The sequence below is a fragment of the Vombatus ursinus genome, unplaced genomic scaffold (assembly GCF_900497805.2).
Source record: "Vombatus ursinus unplaced genomic scaffold, bare-nosed wombat genome assembly UNPS02014798.1, whole genome shotgun sequence".
NCBI classification, from domain to species: domain Eukaryota; kingdom Metazoa; phylum Chordata; class Mammalia; order Diprotodontia; family Vombatidae; genus Vombatus; species Vombatus ursinus.
Window position 1 is genome coordinate 80,300,173 of NW_020954576.1, and position 25,834 is coordinate 80,326,006.

General features: G+C 36.8%; 1 protein-coding gene across 1 annotated transcript; it reads right to left on the reverse strand.

Annotated features, from left to right (window-relative positions):
* Positions 1-165: 165 nt before the first annotated feature.
* On the reverse strand, positions 166-22,592 carry LOC114050105 (signal recognition particle 9 kDa protein). The gene is made up of 3 exons (XM_027871671.1): positions 22,405-22,592; positions 6,148-6,216; positions 166-1,006 (listed from the first exon to the last, which is right to left on the reverse strand). Exons 1-3 carry the CDS (start codon positions 22,474-22,476, stop codon positions 887-889), a joined length of 261 nt encoding a protein of 86 aa, XP_027727472.1. The 5' UTR covers positions 22,477-22,592; the 3' UTR covers positions 166-886.
* Between the last annotated feature and the right edge of the window lie 3,242 nt (positions 22,593-25,834).

Genomic DNA, 25,834 nt, shown 5'->3' on the forward strand with positions numbered 1-25,834 from the left:
ATTTTCAGTCCTTTGGTGGATACTGATCACTCATATTCATTTACAAAAAAAAGTTTCTGATCACAGACAACTGGATTCAAAAGTTATGTTCGGGGGGGCAGCTAGGTGGCACAGTGGATAGAGTACCGGCCCTGGATTCAGGAGGACCTGAGTTCAAATCCGACCTCAGACACATGACACTAGCTGTGTGACCCCACTTCCTAGCAAAAAAAAAAAAAAAAAAGTTATGTTCTTATCTCGAATTATAAGTTCAATGAGATAATGGATTCTTTTAGGGTTAAAAACAGTCAATCTGGAAAGCACACCTATATTTTAGGTATGGCTTCAAAGAAGATATGTAACATTTCTACAAATAATTACCTTCATTATGGCACAAAATTAATTTCTGTTAGTATATCTTATGTTTATTGGTCAGAAATGTGTTTTGTCAGACAAAATTAAACCTGTAGAGAAATATATTCAATAAAAAAAGACCTTAAACTCTAAGTTAAAGATGAAAAACAAACTAAACAAACAATATTTAGTTTTCTTTAAAGGCCAGATACATTTCACAGAATAAAGGTGGCCAATCTCTCCTCTTCAAATTAGTGTTACAAATTTACAAGAGATCATATTTACAAATTTTGCCCAACATCAAATAACCTGTAAAAACTTTTCAGCTTGTTTTAAATTTCAAAAATAAATAGAAGCTTTCAACTGAAAGCATATATATTTATAGCTATCTGAAGTTAGAATTTTTTTTAAGCTACACAGGAAAAAAATGCTCTCAGGCTTTTTAAGGGCCCACTGAGTTATATAAAGCCTCTTCTGTCCCAACATTTTCTTGAATTCAAGTGATATTTTCTTCCTTAAAAACGTGACCACCACAGCTTTCACTTCAAACCATTCAATCCGTTTCCATGGCAGCACTTCGGGATTCCTTAGCTACCATAAGTCGCATTAGCTGACTATGGAATTTTTCAATCTTTTTTACATCTTGGGCCTGATCTGTCCTGTATACCAGACACTGCAAAACAAAACAAAAAGTAGAGATTAACAAAACATCAATTTGGAATGTGATTTCTTATCCTTTAATATTATGTACTTACAATTTCCCCTTGAAAATGTATGGTACTGACACTACATGAGATTCTGCCACTTACAGTATTGCTACTCCTACTGAGGCAATATTAAGAGGTGTACTTAAGCTCCCCCAAATTATAATTCAAGCTCTCAATTCCTTTTCTTTAAATCTTGATCATCTTATAAAATTCTCAATGCCATTATAGCAAAAAAGATCAATCATATCCTAAAACTTGAGAATATCCCTCCCTCAATGCTGTCCAGTTTAAAAAATATTTATATATAGATTTTGCTGTATCCAATGGAAAAAGATCAATACCCAGTCTTTCTTGCCAAATCCATTAATGAGTCAGTTAATGTTACCATGGGAGAAATCAGGTAAATTTTGTGACCCACTTTTCTTCTCTAAGAAATTAAGAATAGGACAAAATAACTAGAAGGTATTGGGTTCAAAGCCCTAGGCCTGAGGTCAACCTAAGGCCTGAATTAAGACATATAAGTTGCCTATCCTACTTTTTTACCATTAGAAATTCCATAAGCTTCCTCAGGAGCCTGCACCCAGTATTTATTTTCTTGACAAAGAGTCCTAGTTTTCCCTTACTTTAATAAGTTCATTTCTTTGTTTTTTTCATTATGGATAAAGAACTAGTTACTGTTATAAGAAAGTCCATCCCGTATTGTATTAAGATTATCAAAACATTTCTTAGGTTTTTTCCCTTGTCCAAAATAAAAGATTCACCTTTACCTTTTGCTCAGAAAACTATTTTCTGACCCTCAGTAATTCTGAATGACCTCCTTTCCTTTTGTAAAAGTAAAGAGTAAAACCATGATAGGAATGGGGAACCCTAACCTAATTTCACCTGACCCACAAAGTGTTAGTTCCACGAATGTCTTAAATTACAAAAAAAAATTTTTAATCTTTGGAAATATGCTTTAAAAATTACAAGATGATACCATACACACTCAATTGGGTATGGAAATCTATCTTACCCTAGAGGAAAATAGGGGGGAAGGGGATAAAAGAGTGGGGGAGATGATAAAGGGGACGGCAGACTGGGGGGATAGGGTAATCAAAAGCAAACACTTCTGAGAAGGGACAGGATCAAAAGAGAATAGAATAAACAGGGGGCAGGATAGAATGAAGGGAAATACAGTTAGTTTTCCACAACTTGACTACTATAGAAGTGTTTTGTATGACTACACATGTGTAACCTGTATTGAGTTGCTTGCCTTCTCAATGAATGTGGGTGGGGAGGGAGGAAGGGAGAAAAATTTGGAACCCAAAGTTTTAAAAACAAATGTTAAAAATTGTTTTCACATGCAACTGGGAAATAAGATATACAGGCAATGGGGTATAGAAATCTATCCTGTCCTACAGGAAAAGAGAAGGGGAAGGGGATGGGTGGGGTTTAGAAGGGGGGGGAGATTGGGGAAAGGGGTATTCAGAATGCATACCATCTTGGGGTGGGGGGAGGGATGAGGTGGGGAGAAAATATGGAACTCAAAATCTTGTGGAGGTGAATGTTGAAAATCAAAAATAAATAAATTAATCAAAAATTTAATCTAAAAAAATTACAAGATGGCACCATTACTCTATGAATGTAAAAGTCCTAGATACTGTATTCACTCCTTCCATATCCTTTCTCAAAATGGCCATAATATAAAATTTTAGCTCAAAACCAATTCACTAATTTGAGGTTATTCATCCAACAACTTCTACCATACAGAACACTTTGAGTATAGGGGCAAATAGCACAACTCTCATTAATAATGACTGTGGGCATTACTATGTTACAGCGTGATCTAACAAGATGATTATAATAATGATTCTTAGTCATCCCTTGATGTTGTTGTATTATATTCAGTATATTTTAAGAAGTAAGAGAAGCCTGTGATAGATTTTCAAAAGATTTCTAACCAGAATGTTTCAAATCCCAGATCTACTGCTGAATAGCTTCTTATCTGTAAATTGAGTAGGTTGGACTAGATGATCTTTAAGATTTTTTCCAGCCCTCAATTCTATATTCTTCTGAACATCCCAACCCTCCAATCTTCTACCGCTGAATAAGTGGTTCGACAGAAAAAAGGTCTGACACTTCTTAACGGACCCAATACAATAAGAAGGGTTCTCATCAGCCCTTGATCTTTTTTGTGTTATCCCTTTGGCAGACTAGTGAAACCTATGGATTCCCCCTTCTTGGCATTTTTTAAATGCATAAAATAAAATATACAGAATTATAAAGTCAATTATATTGAAAAACAGTTACCAAAATAGTTTTTAAAAAGCTGTGGTTCAGACAATGCTGACTATACCAAGATTATTTTCAAGAAACATTACTAACTCATTCAACTTTTGTTATAATGTATCTTCTAAGTCTTCTTGCCATATTTTTTCTAACCAATCTCTCCTGTCTATTTTGATTCTGTTCCTATCGAGTTTCATCCTGTTCCCAGAGAACCATTCTTGTCAATTAATCAAAATGCTGAATTTAATTTCTTTATTCCAAAGTGCAAAGCAATTCCATTAAGTGCTATATCTAAACAATACGCATATTTTTGTTTCCTTCATTTAGGTCTCTTATACAAGTATTAAGTAAGAGACTCTAGGACTAACCCTCTGGCCCACCACTTGATAGGCCATATACTACTCTACCTATTGATCACCAAATGGTGTCATTCTATCTGGTTGTCCACATGCCTGGCAGGAAGTTTCACAATTCTATCTTCTTCACTTTTTGAGAATGTCATTGAGGTACTATCAAACACTCTAATGAGGTCCAAATTCAGTAAGTTACATATTATTGCTTGCCTCTTGTCTTCATAACCCAACATTTTATCGCAGAAGGAAATTAAAAACAATGACTTAGGATTGTGCAATATTAAGCAATTTTTAAAGCATCTTGTAATTGCCATCAACTCTTGCTGACCAAGAGTTTTCTATATTGAATATATTTCTATATTCAATTTTCTGTATTGCATACATACAGACTGCACATGCATGCACATGCGGAAGTGAGCACGTGCACATGCACACACGCACGCGCACACACACACACACATAGGATTATGACAGAAAAAGATCGTGGGACCACATGAGTTAGCCACAAAAGCAAGACACTAGAATGCATAAATGAGAGTTTGGAATGTAGAAACCAAAAAGGTACATTCTCATTTCTAATCAAGTGATGACTATTATGCTTCATTCTGGGTTCCCTAAGTAAGAGGAGAACATGTAGAACTTAAACAAATTATTCAATCTGGAAATGAAAGGCTTCAATAACAGCCATCACATACAAAACACCACACAAGGAACTATCTGTTAGCCACTAAATCCAAAACAAAAGGAAACAGGTTTAAGTTGGATGTAGTTATTAGTAGATTTATAAGTGAGAATCGTATAACAGTAAGGGCCACTAGACAACGTAATAAATTATTATGTATAGATTTTTCACTGCCAGGGTCCTTTTAGGGAGACAGATTAGATTATATTTTCTGTTCTTTTAAATAAACAAAACCAAAATAGCATTTACATAGCACTTTCAGATTTACAAAGTGTTTACAAATATTATCTCATTTAATTCCCACAATAATCCTGTAAGGTAGGTATAGTTATTATCCTCTTTCTACAAATGAAGAAACTGAGGCAGAAAGAGATTAAGTGACTTTATTAGGGTTACACAGCTAATAACTTTATCTGAAACTGAATATGAACTTAGATCTTCCTGACTCCAAGTCAGGCACTCTATCTACTATAACAACTAGCTGCCCCAATTTGCAATACATTCCTCTGTGAATAGTTTTTAAGGTCCATTGAAAACATGAAATAGGAAAAACTCATCCTACTAAAGCATGTCTTACCACATGAAACAACACATTTTAAATAAAAATCTTTTGTATATACAATGCTTATATCTACAGTAGCCCTCTAGATTACTGAGATATACATTATCATTATCAAGGGGAAAAGGTACTGTCTTTAAAGTTTAAACTGTCTATATTAATTATTTCTTTCTATGTCCATGTTCTAATGCTTATTATAGAACATATTTTTCAGTCTACTACCTATGTATCCTTGGGCTAAACATAACCTTTCACTTTCTTATCAGTAAAAAGATTAAAAGAGGACTTATCCAAGTCCAAGGACTTATCGAAAATTCTATGCTTCCTCTTTAAAAGATGTAGGTCTTTGTTCTATAACAAATTAATCACAAGTAACCATCAAGATTTTCTTTATATTAATATTCAAGGTTCTAATAGACTCCATTTCTTGCTTTAAGGAAGTAAATCCTCCATCCCAAACAGCCTGTTCTCCAAAGAGCTGGTATAATCATTAAAAATATAAGACTTTGGGCATCACTGACAAAGCATTATAAACACAAAGTGTATGGTAACACACAACCAAAGATAACACAAACAATAATCTAAAACTTCTAGGGGTTAAGTTAGTCCCTGAGCAGAGGTTTTAAACCTTTTTTGGACCATGGACTCTTCATTTTGGTAGTCTAATGAAATCTATGGACATCATCTTGGAATATTTTGTTGCCTACATTAACAGTTGAAGGAAATGCTAAATTTCAGTTGGAGGTTAAAGATGTAATTTTTTTCCCCATCCAAATCCATAGACCACCTGAAATCCAACTAAAAGGACTATGGGACTTCAGGTTAAGAATCTCTATCATAGAGGTTAGAGAATTCTAAGTAAGTAGAGATAAAAAGCTGGTATTTGCTTCCTAATTAAATAATCTAATCCCTGTTATATGTTCTAATTACGGTGCTGCCACAGATTCTGTTCTATTTATTCTAGTGTATTTTGAGATCCGGCTTCTACATTTCCCTTACATGAAGATGGTCAAAAGAGAACAATCACTAGCATGAACTTGGCATGCTATATTAAAGAAGCAAGTTGAATTACTCTTCCAAAAACACCCCACAAAAAAATTTCCGAAACAACGTTCCTGAATTTGGAAGAGAGAACAAAAACAAACATCTTTACAGAGTAATTTGCATAAAGCCTATGATTAATTCTTAACAAATGGTTAACCCAGGAAACTCAAACTTGCACAATGAATAAAAATTTATACTTACAACTAAATCATCTGTTACTTTGATACACAGATTCCCATCTGAGTGCCTATATTTGAGAACCACACGTGCCTGAAACAATACAATTTTGGAAACAGTGAAGACAGCTGATTTTTTAAAAATTAATTTAGCTTTAATAAAACAAAATATTATCTTTGGTATCTACTTATCACTCATAATCTCCCCTTCTCACTAAAACCAAACCATCTAAAAACATGTACTTTTTAGTAGAAACAGAACTTTTTCTTATTTTAAGTAGATTTATATAATGCTGGTATCCAAATACAGCAGCTTTGTTTGGGGGTTATTTTTATTACCATAATGACAAAAATTAAAACTATTTTAGAATTTTACTGGGAACAGGGAACCAGGTTTGAACTGAAAACAGACCTAACAATGCTGCGCTTTCCTAAGATTAGTGCTAATAAATGACATGAAAAATACAAAGTTTTTAAGCAGAGGATAGGTTGAGATGTCATTCTTGACCAATTCCTCCCAATTCAATGGTTGTGCCACATCCATGACAATTTGCCAAGCTTTTCTCATATTTTGCACAGCAAAAGAAATAAAAAGCCAGAGATCTAAAAAATAAATAAATAATAAAAAGCCATCCTTACTCTCATTCAGTTCTTTTAAATAAATATTTACAGCTCTCACTCTTCCACATTAAAGTCCTGCCTAGATGATCCATCATGGCCTCAAGGTGACCCCAAATTGCCTAATGGGTAAATCAACTGACCATAAATTCCCGGTAGGTCTAAGTGGAAAGGCTTTATATGAACCCAATAATAGTCTGTATGTTTGAGGGAAAGGCTAGCTTAATTTGCAGAAGATCATTCCCAAAATGATGGCTATAAAATGAAGAAATTTTTAAAATCAAGTTAACTAATGAACATCCTCTACTAAGGTGGAATGAGGTCATGATCCATGCCAGTGGCAGTTAATAATCCTACCAATAAACACTACTGATCTTCTGAAGTTGAAACTTTCCATTTTCTCCCATTACATATTTTATAAAGTGTTAGTGGAATTGTTACATTTGTATACCTGTTCATGGTAATATTGTTCAATAAAGTTAAGTTCTTTGAGAATTTGGATTATGCTTGCCTTAGTAAAAAATGGCAGAAGTATATATATTTTAACTGAATATTATTTAACAGGTAACTGAGGCAACTATTGGGCGAGATGTTGTAACAAGCATTTACTAAACACCTACTGTACGCCAGGCACTGTGCTAAGCTCTGGGGATACAAAAAAGGGAAAAATTAGCCCTGCTCATTCTAATGGGAGAGAAAATATGCAAACTATGTACACACAAGATAAATTGGAGATAATCAATAGACAGAAAAGCACAAGATTAAGGGGGATCTGGAAAAGTTTATTGCAGAAGATGGGGCTTTTGCTGAAACTTGAAGGAAACCAAGGAAGTTAAGAGATGAGGGAGAACTCTAGATATGGGAGTCAACCAGTCAAAATGTCTGGAGACAGAAATAGAGTGTCTAATTCAAGGAAAAGCAGCAAGTAGGCCAGTGTCCCAAAGAGTATGTGAGGGTCGTGGGGGTGTGAGAAGTAAGAAGACTAGAAAGGTTGGAAGGGGCCACATTACGGTGGGCCAATCAGAAGATTTTATATTCGATCCTGAAGACAATAGGGAGCCACTGGAGTTGACCTGAATGAGAGCAGAATTGTGACATAGTTAAACTTATGTTTTAGGAAGATCAATTTGACAGCTGGGTAAAACACTGACTGGAGTGAGAAGAGACTTGAGGCAGGGAGACCAATCAACAGGCTACTGCAAAAATCCAGTTGTGAGGTGATGAGGACCTCAACCTGGGTGGTGACAGAATCAGAGGAGAGAAGGGGATACATATGAGAAACATTTCAAAGGTAGAATCGACAGGAGTTGGAAACTAACCGGATGAGGGAGGAGAGTGAGACTGAAGAACGGAGAATCACACCTAGGTTGTAAGCCTGGCTGACTGGGAGGAGAAATAGGGAAGTTAGGAAGAGGGCAGGGTTTGGGAACTTGGGGATGAAGGGAGTGTGAAGATAAGGAGCTCTATTTTGGACATGTAGAGTTTTATAACTCAGTTCAAAATGTTCACCAGGCAGTTGGAAATACAAGACTGGAAGTCAGCAGAGAAGTTAGGGCTGGACAAATAAATCTGAGAATTATAAGCATAGAGATGATAGTCTGAACCATGAGAGCTAATGGTATCACAAAGGAGAAGAGAAGAGCAGAGCAGAGCCCAGGACAGAATCCATAGTGAAGAGGCATGACCTGGATGAAGATCCAGTAAGCAGCAATACTTCTCAGAAAAGTATGAAATCCAAGAGACAGCAATCTCACAAAAACCTAGAGAGAAGAGAGGATCAAGGAGAAGAGGGTGATCCACAGTGTCAAAGGCTGCAGAAAGGTCAAGAAGGATAAAGATTGAGAAAAGGTTCCTTGATTTGGCAATTATGACATTGTTGGTAAATGGAGAGAGTAGTAACTCCTCAGAACATGCACAATAAGCTTAGGCAATATGTGAATTTTTTCAAGCAGGTAGAGCTGAAATTGGAGACAGGCCAGAAGGCTATTCTCTAATACATACCCACATCAATCTAATATTGATCTTTTGGCTGGCTGTACTACAAGATGTACAATGTTGGCATATTATTTCAGAAATGAAAAAAACATTCAAAATCATCATTTTCAAGAAAATTCTCAGAAGAAAAAAAAATCACTACTATGAACTCTCCCACTCATTACAGCTGACCTGCTGCTCTGTCTACTAAACACGAACATCAGAAAGAATGGAATAAATAACTTCACTAATTTTACAGCCTACCAAAACCAATTCAAGTATGATATTCAAATTTAAAGGACCCTTTTATATTTTATATATTACATTTTCTAAAGAAAACAGCTAGTGTCACATTAAGCCTACTATGTAATATATAATACATATTACATTAGAATTGAGAACTATAATCTCCAAGGTTAACAATGATTTTTTTATTGCTAAATCCAGGCCCCTTTTCTTAGTCCCCATCTTTCTTATCTCCTCTTTATTATTTAACACTAATCATCATATATTTTCCTGAACACTCTCTGCTGCTCTCTCCTGGTTCTCCTCCTATCTGTATGACTGCTTCTCAGCCTCTTTTGTTTTAGCAAGTATTTCATGTCCCCCATCAGTAAATCGACCCCAGTTCTTTGTCCTTAGACCCTTCTTTCTTCTCTTCTCTTTTTTCGTTCATGTCATCAGCAACCATGAACTCAATGTGAAGTCTATAAATGACTCTCAAATTTATATAGATCCCGAGTTTACCTCCACAACATCTCACATCCATCGCAATCTCTCTGCTCAGATCACCAACATCCTAGTGCAGGCCTCAGTTCTCATCACTTCTAAGCTAATTGGGCTCCTTATTTCTAACGTCTTTCTCCTTTCCAATCATCATCCAAAGGGCTGTCGAGCTGAAATACAGTTCTGACTGTCACTCCTGCTCATGATGCTTCAGTGCCTCCCTGCTATGCTTTAGAATAAAATGCAGATCTGTGTCTTCTTTCACAACATGACTAATATGATAATGTTTTGTGTAATTGAACACGTATATCCTATACCACATTGCTTACTGTCTCAGGGAGGGGGGAGGTAAGGGAAAAAGAAAATTTGAAACCCCCCAATTTTTAAACCTCCAGAATGTTAAACATGATTGCACATGTATAACCTATTATCAGATTGCTTGTCTTGGGGAAGGGGGAGGAAGAAAAATTTGGAACTCAAAATCTTATTAAAAAAATGAAAGAAAGGCTTAGATTCTTACTCAGATTCTTAGAATCTAGCCAATACTTGCAGACTCCTAGATTTCTCAAGAGACCTGGTAATATGGAGGATCTTTAATAAACCTTTTTTTGACTAGGAAAAAAAAAAGAATACTAGGGGCAGCTAGATGGCACAGTAGAATAAGCTCTGGCCTTGGAGTCAGGAGGACCTGAGTTCAAATCCAACCTCAGACACTTGACACTTACAAATTGTGTGACCCTGGGCAAAAAGCTTAAGCCCATTGCCTCACCAAAAAGAAAAAAAAAAAGAATGCTGGGGGGCAAGTAGATAGAGCACCCGCCCTGGAGGCAAGAGGACCTGAGTTCAAATCTTACTTCAGACCAGACACTTGACGCAAGCTGTGTGACCCTGCGCAAGTCACTTAACCCCAATTGCCTAAAAAACAACAACAAAAATAGAATACTGAAAACTATCTTCACATGTAATTTGAAAAGAAAAAAAAATATTATTTACAAAAAAAAAAATTAAAGTGTTTTGCAAACCTAAAAAAAAAGAAAATGAATGTTAAAAATTGTCTTTACTTGTAACTGGGGGAAAATAAAATATTATTTTAAAATAAGAATAAAATATAAACCCCTCTATTTGGTATATAGAGCTCTTCACAATCAATATACACTCCTTCCAAACAATTGCACATTACACCCAATGTTCCAACCGTATCACCCTACTTGATGTTCCTTGTACTATTTATTCCACCCTCTACCTTATGCCTTTCTTTGCAATGGCTGCCTGCAATGCTCTACTTCCTCATCTCTTTTGCCTCTTGAAATCTCTAGCTCCATTCAAGAGAGTTCAAACATCACCACCTACAAGAAGCTTTTCCTGATCTTTGCTGTATTTACTTTTTTGTCTTTGCATATGTGTATGCATGTTGTTCCATACTTCCTCTCTTACTTCCCTTCAGGATGATGGCTCTTGAGCCCAGGGATCGTTTGCACCTCTGTCTTTGTACCCCAGTGTTTGGCACGAGGTGGGTGCTTAATAAATTTTTGCTGAATTGAATTAAATCTCTGAACTTAAAGAAAGGACAGAGACTGTCATATTTTCCAAGGAACCACATACATGACAATAGGGAGGGTAGACATCATACTCGGCCTACCACCATCACACTTAGGTTTTCACTAGTTCTTATTCTGTCACAGGGTAATGAAATATGTGTATATGTGAATGCGTGTGCACACACACGTTTAATCAAAGCCCCAACTCATTCTTCAGAGCATCGTGCCAAGAAGACGGTAGGAACGGTAATGTAATTTCATAAAAGACTAACTCAACTTATTAATACAATGCTAAGGAATGTTTTCAAGTCTCTGAGGTAAAACAAATACATTTTGCTAGTACATTTTTACATACATATGAAGTCTCGTCTTGATAAGATACTTATCACTCTAATATCTTCGACTTCATTCCTCTATATCCAATCTAATGCTTAGTGTAATGCTTTTAACATAGTATAGTTAAGTGATCAAACTATAATTTAGATTTTGGCACGTGGTTCTAAAATGAAGCCCTTCCTATAGGAGTTCAGGATGAGCTCCATTGCTAAGGGTTAATATTCCTTGCTTTAAGCACTGCAACAGTGCCAGTCCCATGCTTTGACTGCTTTACATTGTTCTACATTCAGGGAGCTGTTTTCAAATTACTCAGCATCTACAAGTTAGGAACAGAATCTTTTAAAATGTATATTACTCCAAGAAAAAAATGCATAAATTGGTCCCAATGTGGATACACTAACTTCTGTAGCAATCCTAATGACTAAATTTTTAAAAATTAAGAATATTATAAGCTCTACATTCCTTTTTCTCCAAAGAATGCTAGGAGAAAAAGTTAGCCTTCTATGTAATTAGCACAAATACCAGTTGGAAAGCAGGAGGAGGGAAAAGAAGTAAAGAAGCAATACAGGTTAAGCACCTGAGATCCTTAACTGGTAAAACTATGATTTACACGTGTATTTAACACCTACTAAGTATAAGGCACTGTGCTGATGTTAAAAGACACAAGGCAAAAGGGAAACATTTCCTACTCCTGGGAGGTACTAAACTTTATAAAAATTTTTCTTAAAAATTTCCAGAACATTACACATTGTTGTTCAGTCTTACCCTACTCTTTGTGACCCCATTTGGCAAAGGTACTGAAGTGGTTTGCCATTTCCTTCTCCAGCTCATTTTACAGATGAGGAAACTGAAGTAAACAGGATTAAGTGACTTATCCAGAGTCACACAGCTAGGAAGTGTCTGAAGCCAGATTTTAATTCAGGGAGATGAGTCTTATAGCACAATAGTATTCTATTACATTCATATACCACAATTTGTTCAGCCATTCCCCAACTGACGGGCAATCTTCAATTTCCAATTCTTTGCCTCCACAAAAAGAGGTACTAGAAATATTTTTTGTACATGTCAAAGTCAAAAGCATGAAAAAGTAGAAAATGTGAAATATCTCATTGGAAAAACAACTGACTGGAAAATAGACTGAAGAGAGATAATTTAATAAGTATTGGACTATTTGAATACCATGAAGTTGTGGGGATGCTCATCAATTGGGAAATGGCTGAACAAGTTGTGGTGTATTGTCTTTTATTGCTTTAAGAAATGATGAGGGAAAAAAAAAAAGAAATGATGAGGGATTGGGTATGGAAATCTATCTTACCCTACAGGAAAATAGGGGGGGAAGGGGACAAGAGAGCAGGGGGATGATAGAGGGGAGCGAAGATTGGGGAAGGGGGTAATCAGAAGCAAACACTTCTAAGGAAGGATAGGGTCAAAAGAGAGAATAGAATAAATGGGAGGCAGAATAGGATTAAGGGAAATATACTTAAGTTTTTCACAACATGACTACTATGGAAGTGTTTTGCATGACTATACATGTATAACCTGTATTGAGTTGCTTGGCTTCTCAATGAGAAAGGGAGAAAATTTGGAACCCAAAGTTTTAAAAACAAATGTTAAAAAAAAATTGTTTTCACACGCAACTGGGTAATAAGATATACAGGAAATGGCGTATAGAAATCTATCCTGCCCTACAGGAAAACTGAAGGGGAAGGAGATAAGAGAAGGGTGAGAGATAGAAGAGAGGGCAGATTAGGGGAAGGGATATTCAGAATGCATGCCATCTTGAGGTAGGGGGAGGGACGAGATGGGGAGAAAATTTGGAATTCAAAATCTTGTGGAAGTGAATGTTGAAAACCAAAAATAAATAAATTAATAAGAAATGATGAGGGGAGTGGTTTCAGAAAACACCTATATGGAGACCTACATGAACTGATGCAAAGTGAAGTGAGAAACTCTAGGAGATCATCGAGCACAGTAACAGTAAAGTTGTAATGATGATCAATTGTGAAAGACTTGGCTATTTTTATCGATACAATGATCCAAGACAATTCCAAAGGGCTCATGATGAAAAAATGCTTTGTTGTTATTCAGTCACGTTTGACTCTTCATGACCCCATGGACCATATAACACTAGGTCCTTCTATCATCCACTAGCTCCTGAAGTCTGTCCAAGATAGTATTCATTGTTTCCATGACACTATCTATCCAACTCATTCTCTATTGTCCTCTCCTTTTGCCTTCAATCTTTCCCAATATCAGGGTCTTTTCCAGTGTCTTCTTATTATGTGGTCAAAGTATTTACATTTCGGCTTCAGTATTTGACCTTTCAATGAATAGTCTGAATTAATGTCTTTAAATATTGACTAATTTGATCTCCTTAGGGTACAGGGGACTCTTACTACCTACCTCCAAAGAGAGAACTTATGAACTCTGAGTGCAAATTGAAGTATAATTTTCTCTATTTTTATTTTTGCAATATGGCTAATATGGAAATATATTTTGCATTATTACACTCACATAACTGATATCATATTGTTTGTCTTCTTGGTGTGCGAGGGAAAGGAAGGAGGGAGAGAATCTGGAACTCAAAAATTTTAAAAAAAAGTCAAAAATAAATAAATTTGGGAAGGGAAAAAAGAATTAACAGCTTTGAACATGAGGTACAAAAATCTTATGAAAGAAAATCACTCCTTGAAAATTAGAATTGATCAAAGAGAATCTAATAACTGCATGAAACATCAAGAAATATTAAAACAAACTCAAAAGACTGAAAAAAAAAGAAGAAAATGTGAGGTATCGCATAGCAAAAACAATTCATCTGGAAAACAGACTGAGGAGAGATATTTTAAAAATCATTAGACTAGGAGCAGCTAGGTGGCCTAATGGATAGAACACCGACCCTGGAGTCAGGAGGAACTGAGTTCAAATCTGGCCTCAGACACATAACACTTACTAGCTGTGTGACTCTGGGCAAGTCACTTAACCCCAACTGCCTCACCAAAAAACAAAAACAAAAACAAAAAATCATTGGACTATTTGAAAGCTATGATCCCAAAAGGAGCCTGACATTATATTTCAAGAAATCATAAAAGAAAATTGAAAATTTTGTGGAACCAGAGGGCAAGGAAGAAAATAAATGAATCTACCAGTCAACTTCCTGAAAGAAACCCCAAAATAAAAACTCCCAGGAACTCCCAAGAAAGAATTCAAATACCAAGAAGCCATAGTCAAGATCACACAAGACTGAGCCACCATCATAAAGGAGAGGAGAACTTAAAACAAAATATTCCACAAAGCAAAAGATCTAGGCTTACAATCAACAAAAACTTGCCTAGCAAAACTAAGTATAATGGTACAGGAGAAAAATTGGACCTCTGACGAAATAAAGAACTTTCAAGCATTCCTGATGAAAATACCTGAACTGAGTAGGAACTCTGATATACATGCACAGGAGTTAAGAAAAGCATAAAAAGGTAACCACGCACAAGCAATCACAAGGAACTAAACAAAGTTAAAATGCTTACATTCTTTATGACAAGATGATACATGTATCCTCTCAGAACTTTTATCATTATCAGGGGTCATTGAGGGAATCTAATTAGACAGAGGAGCTGGAAGTGACTCAGTTATGTTCTGATTAAAAGGAAATGGAAAGGATGGGAAAGTGAAATACATTGGGAAAGGCAGTAAGTTAGAGAAAGAATCGGTAAAGTTATCTAACATAAATGAAGTGCATGAACAGAAGTCAATACAATACTGAGGAGAATGTGGGGGCAAGTAGGCAACATGAACTTCACTTTCATTCAGAACTGGTCTAAAGAGGGAAGAATATACAATACTACAGCTGGTAGAGAAACACATTTCCCTCAAAAAGCTAACAATAGGGAAAAGGACAGAAAAAGAAAGAGGGCAGATTATGGAAGGGATTAGTCAGAATCAAAACAATCTCTAAAAGACAGGGTGGGAGGAAAGGAAGGAAAAATACTATAGGATGGAGGAAAATGTACCAATAACAATCATAACTCTGAATGTGAATAGTATGAACTCACTCATGAAACAAAAGTGGATAGTAGAAAATAGAATCCAACAATATGTTGATTACAAGAAATACATTTTAATCAAAAAAATATAGTTAAAATAAGAGGCTGGAGCAGAATCTATTACACTTCAACTGAAGTAAAAAAAAAAAAGTAGGCACACATGAACTTAGACAAAACAACAGTAAAAACAAACCTACTTAAAAGAGATAAACAAGGAAACTACACTTTGCTACAAGGTACCATAAACAATGAATTAATATCAATAATAAAAATATATGACTCAATGGCATAGTGCCTGAATTCTTTTTTGTGTGACTGAATTCTTAAAGGAAAAACTGAATGAATTAAAGTGAGATAAATAATACTGAAGCCTCAATTTTTTCTTCAAACCTAGATACGATACATGTAACCAAAAGAATAAGCAAAAGAGATAAATGACCTGTATACAATTTCAGAAAAGTCAGGTATAAAAGACCTCTGGAGTATACTGAATGGGAAAAGAAAGGAGTATACACCCCTATTTCTCAGTGGTGCATGTATCTTCACAAAAACTGATCACGTTAGGACAGAGAAATCCCATAAACAAATACAGAAAGGCAGAAATTAAATACCATTTTTACCTACCACAATGCAATAAAAACTACATTCAATAAAAGGGCTTTTAAATAAAGATTAAAAATTAATTGGAAACTAAATAATTTAATCTTAAAAAATGGATGGGTCATAAAACAAATCATAGAAACAGTTTCATTTAAGAAATGACAAAAATGAGATAACATACCAAAATTAGGGGAAAATTTGCATTTCTAAACCCTTTCATCAATAAGAGCAGAACAAACTGAATGTGCAACTAAAAATACCTAGAAGTCCAACAAATAAACACCCACCAATGTAAAAATCCTGAAAAAACAAAGGAGATAGTAACAAAAATGAAAGGGAAAAAAACCCATTGAATTAATAAATAAAACCAGGAGCTGCTAGTTTTGGGTTTTGGTTTGTTTTTTTGAGAAATTAAAAAAAACCCAACAGAACAGATAAACCATTAGCTATCTTGATTAAAACAAAAACAAATGGACAATATCAATAAATGAAAAAGGTGAATTCACAACCAGTGAAGAACTAAAACAAATTAGGAGCTATTTCACCAAACTTTATGTCAACTGACAATCTAAATTAAATGGATTACCATTTACAAAAATATAAATTGTCCAGATTAACAGAACAGAAAGAGTACTTAAATAATCTTAGAAAAAAGAATTGACTAGGGAGCAGCTAGGTGGCACAGCACATTGAGCACCAGCACTGGCCCTGGAGGACCTGAGTTCAAATTCAGCCTCAGACACATAACACTCACTAGCTGTGTGACTCTAGGCAAGTTACTTAACCCTACTGCCTAGCAAAAAGAAAGAAAGAAAGAAAGAAAGAAAGAGGAATTGAACAAGCCATACATGTAGGGTCATAAGCTAGCTTCACCTGAACTAATGTGGAAGGGCCAACAAAACTTGAACTGCTAGTTAGAATGCTTACCTTGATGTCTAGCTTCTGAAGTCCTATATCCCCAATAATAACACATATACCATCATCTGTTTGCTCCTTAGGTTTTTGTAAATGCCAAGTGCCAGACTGAGCATGAGACTCCCAAGTGAGGTTCTCCTAGCCCCAGCACTGTCTACACTCATAATTCAAATGGAGAATTCAAGAGGAAAGTGGCAAGTCTTTAAAACAGAGGCTCTGTTGTTCTGTCTGAGGGACAAGCCTCATGACCACTCCCCTCTTTTCGTAGGTCTCACAAACCCATAAAACTGTGGTAGAAAGTCACCACAGATATTACAACCCCTTCCAGGGGCTCCTGACAGGGATTACACAAAGTAAACCTAACACAACAGAAAAAAGTAATGGGGCACTAAAACAAATAGGTGCTTATTAATATATGATTAATGGAAATGATTATGAAGTAGAAATAGTTTGTTGTAGTCTGAGCTTCAACAGATTAGAGCAAAAAGGTCAAAATCAACACAAACTAGAGGGATATCACTAATTACAACAGCTACAAATTGCCCTCTTTAAACAACAGAAAAGATATCAACAGAGAACAGCTCCCACAAAAATTAAATCAATATATTACAAGGAGACCCAAAAAGCTGAAATGAGACACATGACAGCCAAAGACAATAATGGCTTAGAGTATAAATTCATTTGGAAAACCAAGAGCCAGCATTATCTCTAATGGGGATAAGCGAGAGACTATTCCAATAAGATCAAGGGTAAAACAAGTATCAACATTACTATTCAATATTATGCTAGAAATGCTAGCTACAACAATAAGAGAAAACAAATGAAAAAGCAGAGGCAAAGAGAAAATAAATTATCATTTTTTTATTAAACATTAGGAAAAAATGGAAGATCATAAACAGTACCAGGAATATGCAAATGATCAATTTTGTGATTTACTTGTAGCCTAAGACTCATAAGTTAAGTGACTCTGCAGAGGCTAATAAAGATAAGCATCTAAGGCAGAATTAGAATCCAGGTCATCCAGCTCAGCAGTCTACACACACAGCATTGTGAAGCCTCATAAAAAGCAAGAGTAGTAGAGGCAAAAACTCTTAGGAAATCACAAGTCACAAACCAATAAGAACCCTTATGAGAAAACTGGAGGAACAAATTGAAGAAAAATGGAATAAATTTGCAAGCATTTTTATAATGAACTATTTTCATCATTTATTTCAATGGAATAACTGTTTCTACTCTAACACCTTAGTTATTGATATGCTATATGAGGAAGAGAAATGTCATTTATAAAAACAAAGTAAAAGCAACTCGAATGGGCTAAGTACAGAAACCATATTAGAAACAACAATTTTAGAAAGATTTAAGGATTGATTTTTTAAAAATAGTAATAAGAAACCAAACAACTGAAAACAATGACATAATATCACTACTGAAAAACGTGATTTCTTCCTAAAGTGCAAGTATGACTATGTTACTCGCCACTGAACAAACTCCAATGGTTCCACATATGTTTCTTAAATTAGCTCCAGACTCTTATTTGGCATTTATAGTCTTTCCCAACCTGGACCTAACCTTATAAATATATTAACTTTCTTCACACACTCTACAGTCAAGCCAAAATGGCCTGTGCATAATTTAAGATAAGACAAAATTCCTTAACATAAATCCCAGAAAGAGCTATTCAATGCTCCTTTGACAAAATCAAGGAAAACATAAAATAGGAAAATGTATGTTCACCCAAGGTCTTCACTTCTATCATGAAGAATGTCCTCAGTGAAGTCCAAACGGACGAGGTATTCCGTTATAGAAAGTAAGATTCTTTGGATACTCCTGTTCAAAGAATTACATCAAGTAATAAGTAATTAGATCAAGCCCCAGAACACTACAGGACCTCATCAATGAAATTAATGACCACTCAAAAGAGATCAATCTAACAACTTCTCCATGAAAAAATAAATGAATGAAGAATACCTACTGCCCAAACAAGCAGCTAGTTGGGGGGAATCTATGAATTAAGCCAACAGTGCACCTATCCTGAACTGCCAATGGAACAAACTTAGTGAAGAAATGAAGAGGAGGAAAACAGCAGAGCAGGTTAGATTGCATTTGGGAAACTACAGCATGGACATTATTTAATGATACCAAGCTATTCTCCCAAAATAAAAATCAGTCATCTGATGATCGTTCAAGCTGTGTGGCTGAGTTCTGCAAGGGAGAAAGAACATAAATAGAAGAATACCAAGGACTGAGCACTGGATAATGTTCTTAGGGAATAAGAAGAAAATAATACAAAGGAAACAAGTAGGTGGAGATATAGGTAGAGAACTAGGAAAGTATGATGACACAAAAAACAAGGAGATTTTTTGAAACTTTTCTTCAAAACAACTTAGTAGTTCACCTACTTAACACTTATATTCAAATGTCTGGATATCCTCAAGTTTATCAGCTTTATTTATATCTTAGATTGTAGAACAGGACAGCATGTCTACATTTCTCTTTATGTGACACCTGGTACAATGTCATTTGCAAATAGGTATTTAATAAAAGTTTTTATTGAAACTCTCAAGGTTCTTAGGCTAAAACCTAGGGAAGATATATCAAATAATCAAACCACAAAGGTAACAAATGCTGATGCAAATGCACATTACTACACTCCCTATACCTACATTTTCTGAAGTTTGCTCCCTTACCTCCCAAATTATCATACCTTATCTACTGAACTGTTTCTTCTATTTGGAAAACAAAACTAATTGATATGAAAGTGAATAGTTTTTGGGGCAGCTAGGTAGTACAGTATAGAGCACCAGCCCTGGAGTCAGGAAAACCTGAGTTCAAATCTGACCTCAGACACATAACATTCACTAGCTGTGTGACTCTAGGCAAGTCACTTAACCACAATTGCCTCACAGAAAAAAAAAAGTGAATACATTTTTTAAAGTGACTGTTAACACCCCCCTCTCAATACTACCATTTCTTAATCTCCCAAATGCTAATAAAAAACCCAGGAGACTCAGAAACAAGGTAAAAATAGCCCCAATTTTAGACCCAAAGTCCACTAGATATACTGTTCTTAAGAAATCACTTCTATTCTGTGGATAATCCTGAGTCTTTATAATGGCTTTAAACATTTTAACATCACACCATGTCATGTGCAAACTAAAGCTAACTAAACTCAGGTGCCAGGTCATTATTTGTTTCCAGTTTTATCCCAAACTATGGAAGTAACAGAAAACAACTTTGTTTTTCCTGCTTATAGCCAGACAGCATTTACTGTCTTAATAACCTGAAAAGATAATGCCCCCAGGCCTAGCCAATTTCATTCAGTAGGACCAACATTACATTTCTTGGATACTAAAGAGGCTAGAGTTCTATTCCCCAAAGAAAGGGGCCATTGGCAGCCAAAGCTACACTCCAGCTCATACGAAGCCCAGAAAGTATTTTTTCTACATATGCTCAAGTCCTCTCTTTGAGCCATTCCAAATTATTATTGCAGGGTATTAGGAACAAAATTTGGAGGCCCCCCCTTGTGAATGGGAACCAATTCTGTAATGTGGTACGCTGTGTTCTCATTCTTCCTTTTGTTTTAAAATCAAACCAAACCAAAACCTACCACTTTTCCAGCTTTTGAATTTGGGGGATAGCTCTTAGACCCAAAATAAATTTGCCAAGCTCTCTATAAACACCCTCAAATATACCAATTAATTAGTACTTATTACACATGGTTCAGTCATTTGTACTTCAGTAAACAGTATCTCAGAGCCAGCTAGGTGGCATAGTGGATAAAGCGCCAGGCCTGGTGTCAGGAATAATTTATTTTCCTTAATTCAAATCTGGCCTCAGACACCTACGAGCTCTGTGACCCTGGGCAAGTCACTTAACCGTGTTTGCCTCAGTTTCCTCATCTGTAAAATGAGTTGGAAAGAAAGTGACAAACCATTCCAGTATGGGTTCTAGAAGGTTGTGTGCTATGGAATACAAGTACTAGAAGATAATACCAAAATGAAAGATCATCAAATTCTACCTGCAACAAGACTTTCTATCTTTAGTTTTAGGACCTAGCTAAATTCAGAAAAGTTCATCAATAAAACGTTGGTCACTACGTGATGAATTATTTTGACTACAGGGGCTAATCAAATTGTCAACAGAGAACTCCAATTGATCTTCAAAGGTAGAGACAATAATATGCTACCTAAAAAATGTGCTATCTAAAAGGGAATCCATGTCTGGGAAATGTGCTTCCTACATAAACAGAATGAATTAATTGATCTTTGCCAATACTGAAATAGTATAATTAGAACCTAACTCATTAAGCTTAAACTTCTTCTGAATAATTTTTTTCTTGCATAGAAGCTATACTCTTAAAAAAAAGAGAGGGGAGACTGGAATATTAAATTCCCATCACCATCAAATGAAACTAGTCTAGATGACCTCCTGCTGTTTGTACTTCCTTCTCCAAGAGGACCATGATATCAGGGAGATGATGCCATGACTTGCAACTGAACTGGATTTAAGTGAGGCAGGGCTGTGCAAAATCACCAGTCTCACTTCCTCCTCCGGAACCATCTGGGTCCAGTGGTGAGATACAGATCAGGACGACTGGAGATGGCCCTGGATGCAGTGGGGGCCCTTGCCTTTTTAAGCTAAGGTCTTTAACAGGTCTCAGTTTGACTGTGGCAGCGCCAATTCGGTGATTAGGGCTTAATTAAAAAATGATACAAAGAATGGCCTCTTTAAAAAAAAAAAATCTGGAAGGGGAAGACACTCAGGGTTTCTGGCCAAAACAGGAACATTTGTTATTTACATTCACTGTGAACCAATCAGGGCCCAAAGAGTGACCGAGTAGGGCTTGGTCTGGGACCAGAGTGATTTGGGGTTAAGCCTGGAGATGACCTCCTAGGACCCTTTCAACTGTAAATCATGTGATTCCAATCTGATTTTCCTGACTCAATTCAATTACTAACACTTATTAAGGTCACTTGCTAGGCCTCTGAGAGGGATACAAAGATTAAAATGAAACAGTCCCGGTTCTCCCTGAAGGAGCTTACTTACTTATATCCTACTTGGGTATGCAGATGGGCATATACAATTCTATCTGGGGAGAAATACAGTACCCACAAGAGGGGAGATGGAACAGGAATATGCTTCGCCCAGGAGATGCCCCTGAGTTGTGTCTTCCGAAGGCTCACTTCGTTCACTGTGTCCAGGTCCATCGACGCCGAGTCTCGCAGGGCTGCGAGATATGTCTCTGGCTCTACCGACAGGAAGGGCTCCCATATCTAACGGTTTGGTGGAGGGGGGGGGCGAGGAAGGAGGACGGAACTACTGGAAGATAGACCCGGAATTAAATAAAACCTTGTCACCGACGAGAGGCTTTGGGAAATAAATGCGCTCGGCCCCTGAAGGGAGTGGGGAGTGGGAGGTGGGGGGTGGGAGTGATGTAGGCCGCCCACCAGCATCTTCCCGAGCTGCACCGCAGAAGAGCCCTGGAGGGATGCCGCGGCTAAGGAGGCCCCCCCCTTCCCCGCAGTCGGCTCATATTACCTTCATGGGATCGGCGAGGTAGAGCTTCTCAGCCGCGCGGCTGAATTCTTCCCAGGTCTGGTATTGTGGCATAGTGGGGCCGGAGCGGCACGGGTAAGAAGAGGTCCAGCCTCAAAAGCCAAGACACCCAAAAGCCGCTCAACTGACTCAGCGTTTCTCTCACAGACCCTGCGCAGCAAGATGGCGACACCACCTCTCACTATTGGCCAGTACCATTGGACGGTGACGGAATGGGTTTGTCCAATCAAAAGGCATTATGTAAGAGGGGCGGTGGAGAGTCACGTGGTTGTATGACGCGAGACGTGTAGTACTACGAACTGCCGCAGAGGCGGGAGGAAGTAGATAGAGAGAAGGAAGCGTTCTCCCTTATTGGCAGGGAGCTGTTGAAAGTAATGTGCCATTTCCTGATTAGTTCTTTCTTAAAGCTTGGTGACACGGCACGAATTTGCCGGTTTCTCGGCCTGTGGTGCAGCCGCAAGCCGCAGACAGAGAAGGGTGAGACCGAGGTACAGCTCTATTTAGTCATTGATTTTTTAAGCACTTGCATACAGTAGTTGCTTAATACATGCTTATTGAATTGAGTTCTCCCAATACTGTAATGAAAGAAGAAAAGAGAACTTCTTTCTCTAATGAATCGGTTCTCCAACTTTTTAGTCTCAGGATCCTATTACACTCTTAAAAATGATTAAAATTATTAAAATTATTACAAACCCCAGAGCGTTTATGTGAGTTATATCTATCAGTATTTACCATATTAGAAATGAAAATTTTTTAAATAAAATTTTAAATGTCAATTTAAAAGAAATCATAAACCCGTTCCATGTTAAATAACACTTTTTGGTTTTTTAATGTATTTTTATTTATTTCGTTAAACATTTTCCAATTGTATTTTTAAAAAATTTTTAACATTAATTTTTTAAAACTTTGAGTTCGAAATTCTCACCCTCCCTCCCCCAAGCAATATATCAATTAAACATGTGAAGACATGCAAAACACATTTCCTTAAGTGTTGCAAAAGAAAACATACATATAAAAAAAAGAGAAAATGAAAAAAGTATGCTTCAATCTGCATTGAGATCATCAGTTTTTGACTCTGGAAGTACACAGCGTTTTTCATCCTGGATCCTTTGGAACAGTCATGGATCGTTATATTAATCAGAATAGTTACTGAAGACTCAGAAAAGAAAATTCTCTCCATCAAAATTCTTGGCACTGTTAAGTGGTTCAATATTAGAAAAAGAGATAGATTTTAAATGAGTGGATTAAAGAAGACTACTTACTTGCTGTTGTACCTTAAGAGCCATGAAACTTCACCATCTGACTTGCAACTGAAACCTGAGAGCAGGGACTATCTTGCTTTTCTATTTGTTTCTTTTATGTTTAGCACAATGTTTTACAAATTTTGTTGTTCTGTCATTTCAGTTGTGTCCAACTTTTTGTGATCTCATTTGGGGTTTTCTTGGTAAAGGACTGGTTTGCCATTTTCTTCTCCAGCTAGTTTTACTGGTGAGGAAACTGAGGTAAACAGTGTTAAATGACTTCCCGGGGTCACACAGCCAGGAAGTGTCTAAGGCTGGATTTTAATTCAAGTTCAAGCTCCTCCTAGCTGTCCTGTTTTATACATAGTAAGGGCTTAATAAATACTTTTTCATTCATTCTAATCCAGGCTACTCTTCTTGTTTGTTTTGGTAGACACTCCCTAATTCCGTCTGTAGCTGTTATCTAGCCACCTTGTACCCCTAAGTCTGTTGAGTACCAATATCTTGAGATTTTTATAGGTGTATAAGATGATGTGTTGGCAAAATAAATTCACAGTTTCGCTCAAGAAAATTTAATGTGAATTATCAGCACATTAGGGGACAGCTAGGTGGCACAGTGGATAGACTGCAGGGCCTGGAGTCAGAAAGACCTGAGTTCAAATCCAACCTCAAACACTTACTAGCTGTGTGACCCTGGACAAGTCATTTAACCCTGCTTGCCTTTATTTCCTCATCTGTAAAATGAGCTGGAGAAGGAAATGGCAAACCACTTTGCCAAGAAAACCCCAAATGGGGTCACAAAGAATCAGACACGAGTCAACAATAAGTACATGACTGTTAAAGGAAACTTCCTAACTCAATACAAATATAACCAAGCTAATAGAAGAAATATTAGCTAAGTAATAAACATACAAATTTACCAAAAATGATTCCTTCATAATGAAATGCCATTCTTAACAATAAACCTAAAAATATAAGGCACAAAATTATTACTGAAAAAAGATGACAATGGATTAGCATAATACCTGTCATCGACACAATGAGGGCTGCCTAGATGCAAGATCACATGGACTTTCTAACTTCTAATGGAGAAAAAATAGAAAGAAGAAAGATACTTCTAATTATTCTGTTCACCCCCCACCCCATCCCCAAGGGTAGCCTTCTAACCACCTCTATGAGCAAAGGAGGTACCCTAAATAGAAAGTCTATTCAGGTTGCTACTGCCTCATGTATAAGCAGAAAGGAAGAGAAAAAGTAAAGAGGAAATACTCCAGCAACTTGACATGAAACCTCACCTGCAGTCAACCTGGATCCTGTTCTTCTAGAGGACCTTCTCAGCTCCTCTCTGCTAAGGGTGAGACAGTACCTCTCTACCTTGGAAGATCTGCCGGTAGAATGAGCTAGTTTGGAACGAGAGGACACAAGACTCCAATTTTTAAAAAGCCACCTGCCCCAATTCAGTCCACTTTTATTACTAGGAATACCACAATATTGAATCGAGATGAACCCAGCCCACTTTACAATGGAAAATCATCCTCTTGTAACCAACATGGAGCAAGGAGATATTTGATCCAGGGTGCCAACATTCAAGGAGATGATGCTTTTTCCCCATAGTAGTTGCATCGAGTGGCATAATGCCAGTGGAGGACCACAAGCCATGAAGGTCTACTAGGGAGAGAAAGCACGCTTTACCAGATATCAGTGCCTTGGAAAAGGAAATATGCGTTCCCCACTCAGGTTCTAAAGCAGTTATGCCTTTCTCTATGAGCCTGCCTTTTCTTGCTGGTGCTACTATACCTGAGGAAGACTACCTGCCTGACATTTGCCCCAGGTACCTACATCATATAGGACTACAGGGATTAGTAGCAACATACATACTAGGCTCAATGTATCCTCAGGGCTCTGTCTTACCCACCTCCTCTGAATTTGCTCCAGGTGCTAGAATTCTTAAGTACAGCTTAATGTGACCCATTTCAGAAACATTCCTGTACTGGTGGAAGCTATGTAAGAGAAAAAGGATGCTTCCTCTCTATTCAAAAAGTTGGGAAGTATTTGTTATCAAACCTGACACCACCAGGAATGATGGGAAGTTGAGGCCCTGCTGGTTTTCTCTCTGAGATAATTGGCTTTTTCACTGTCAATTTGTTTACATTAGTTAAACTCCCTTAGGA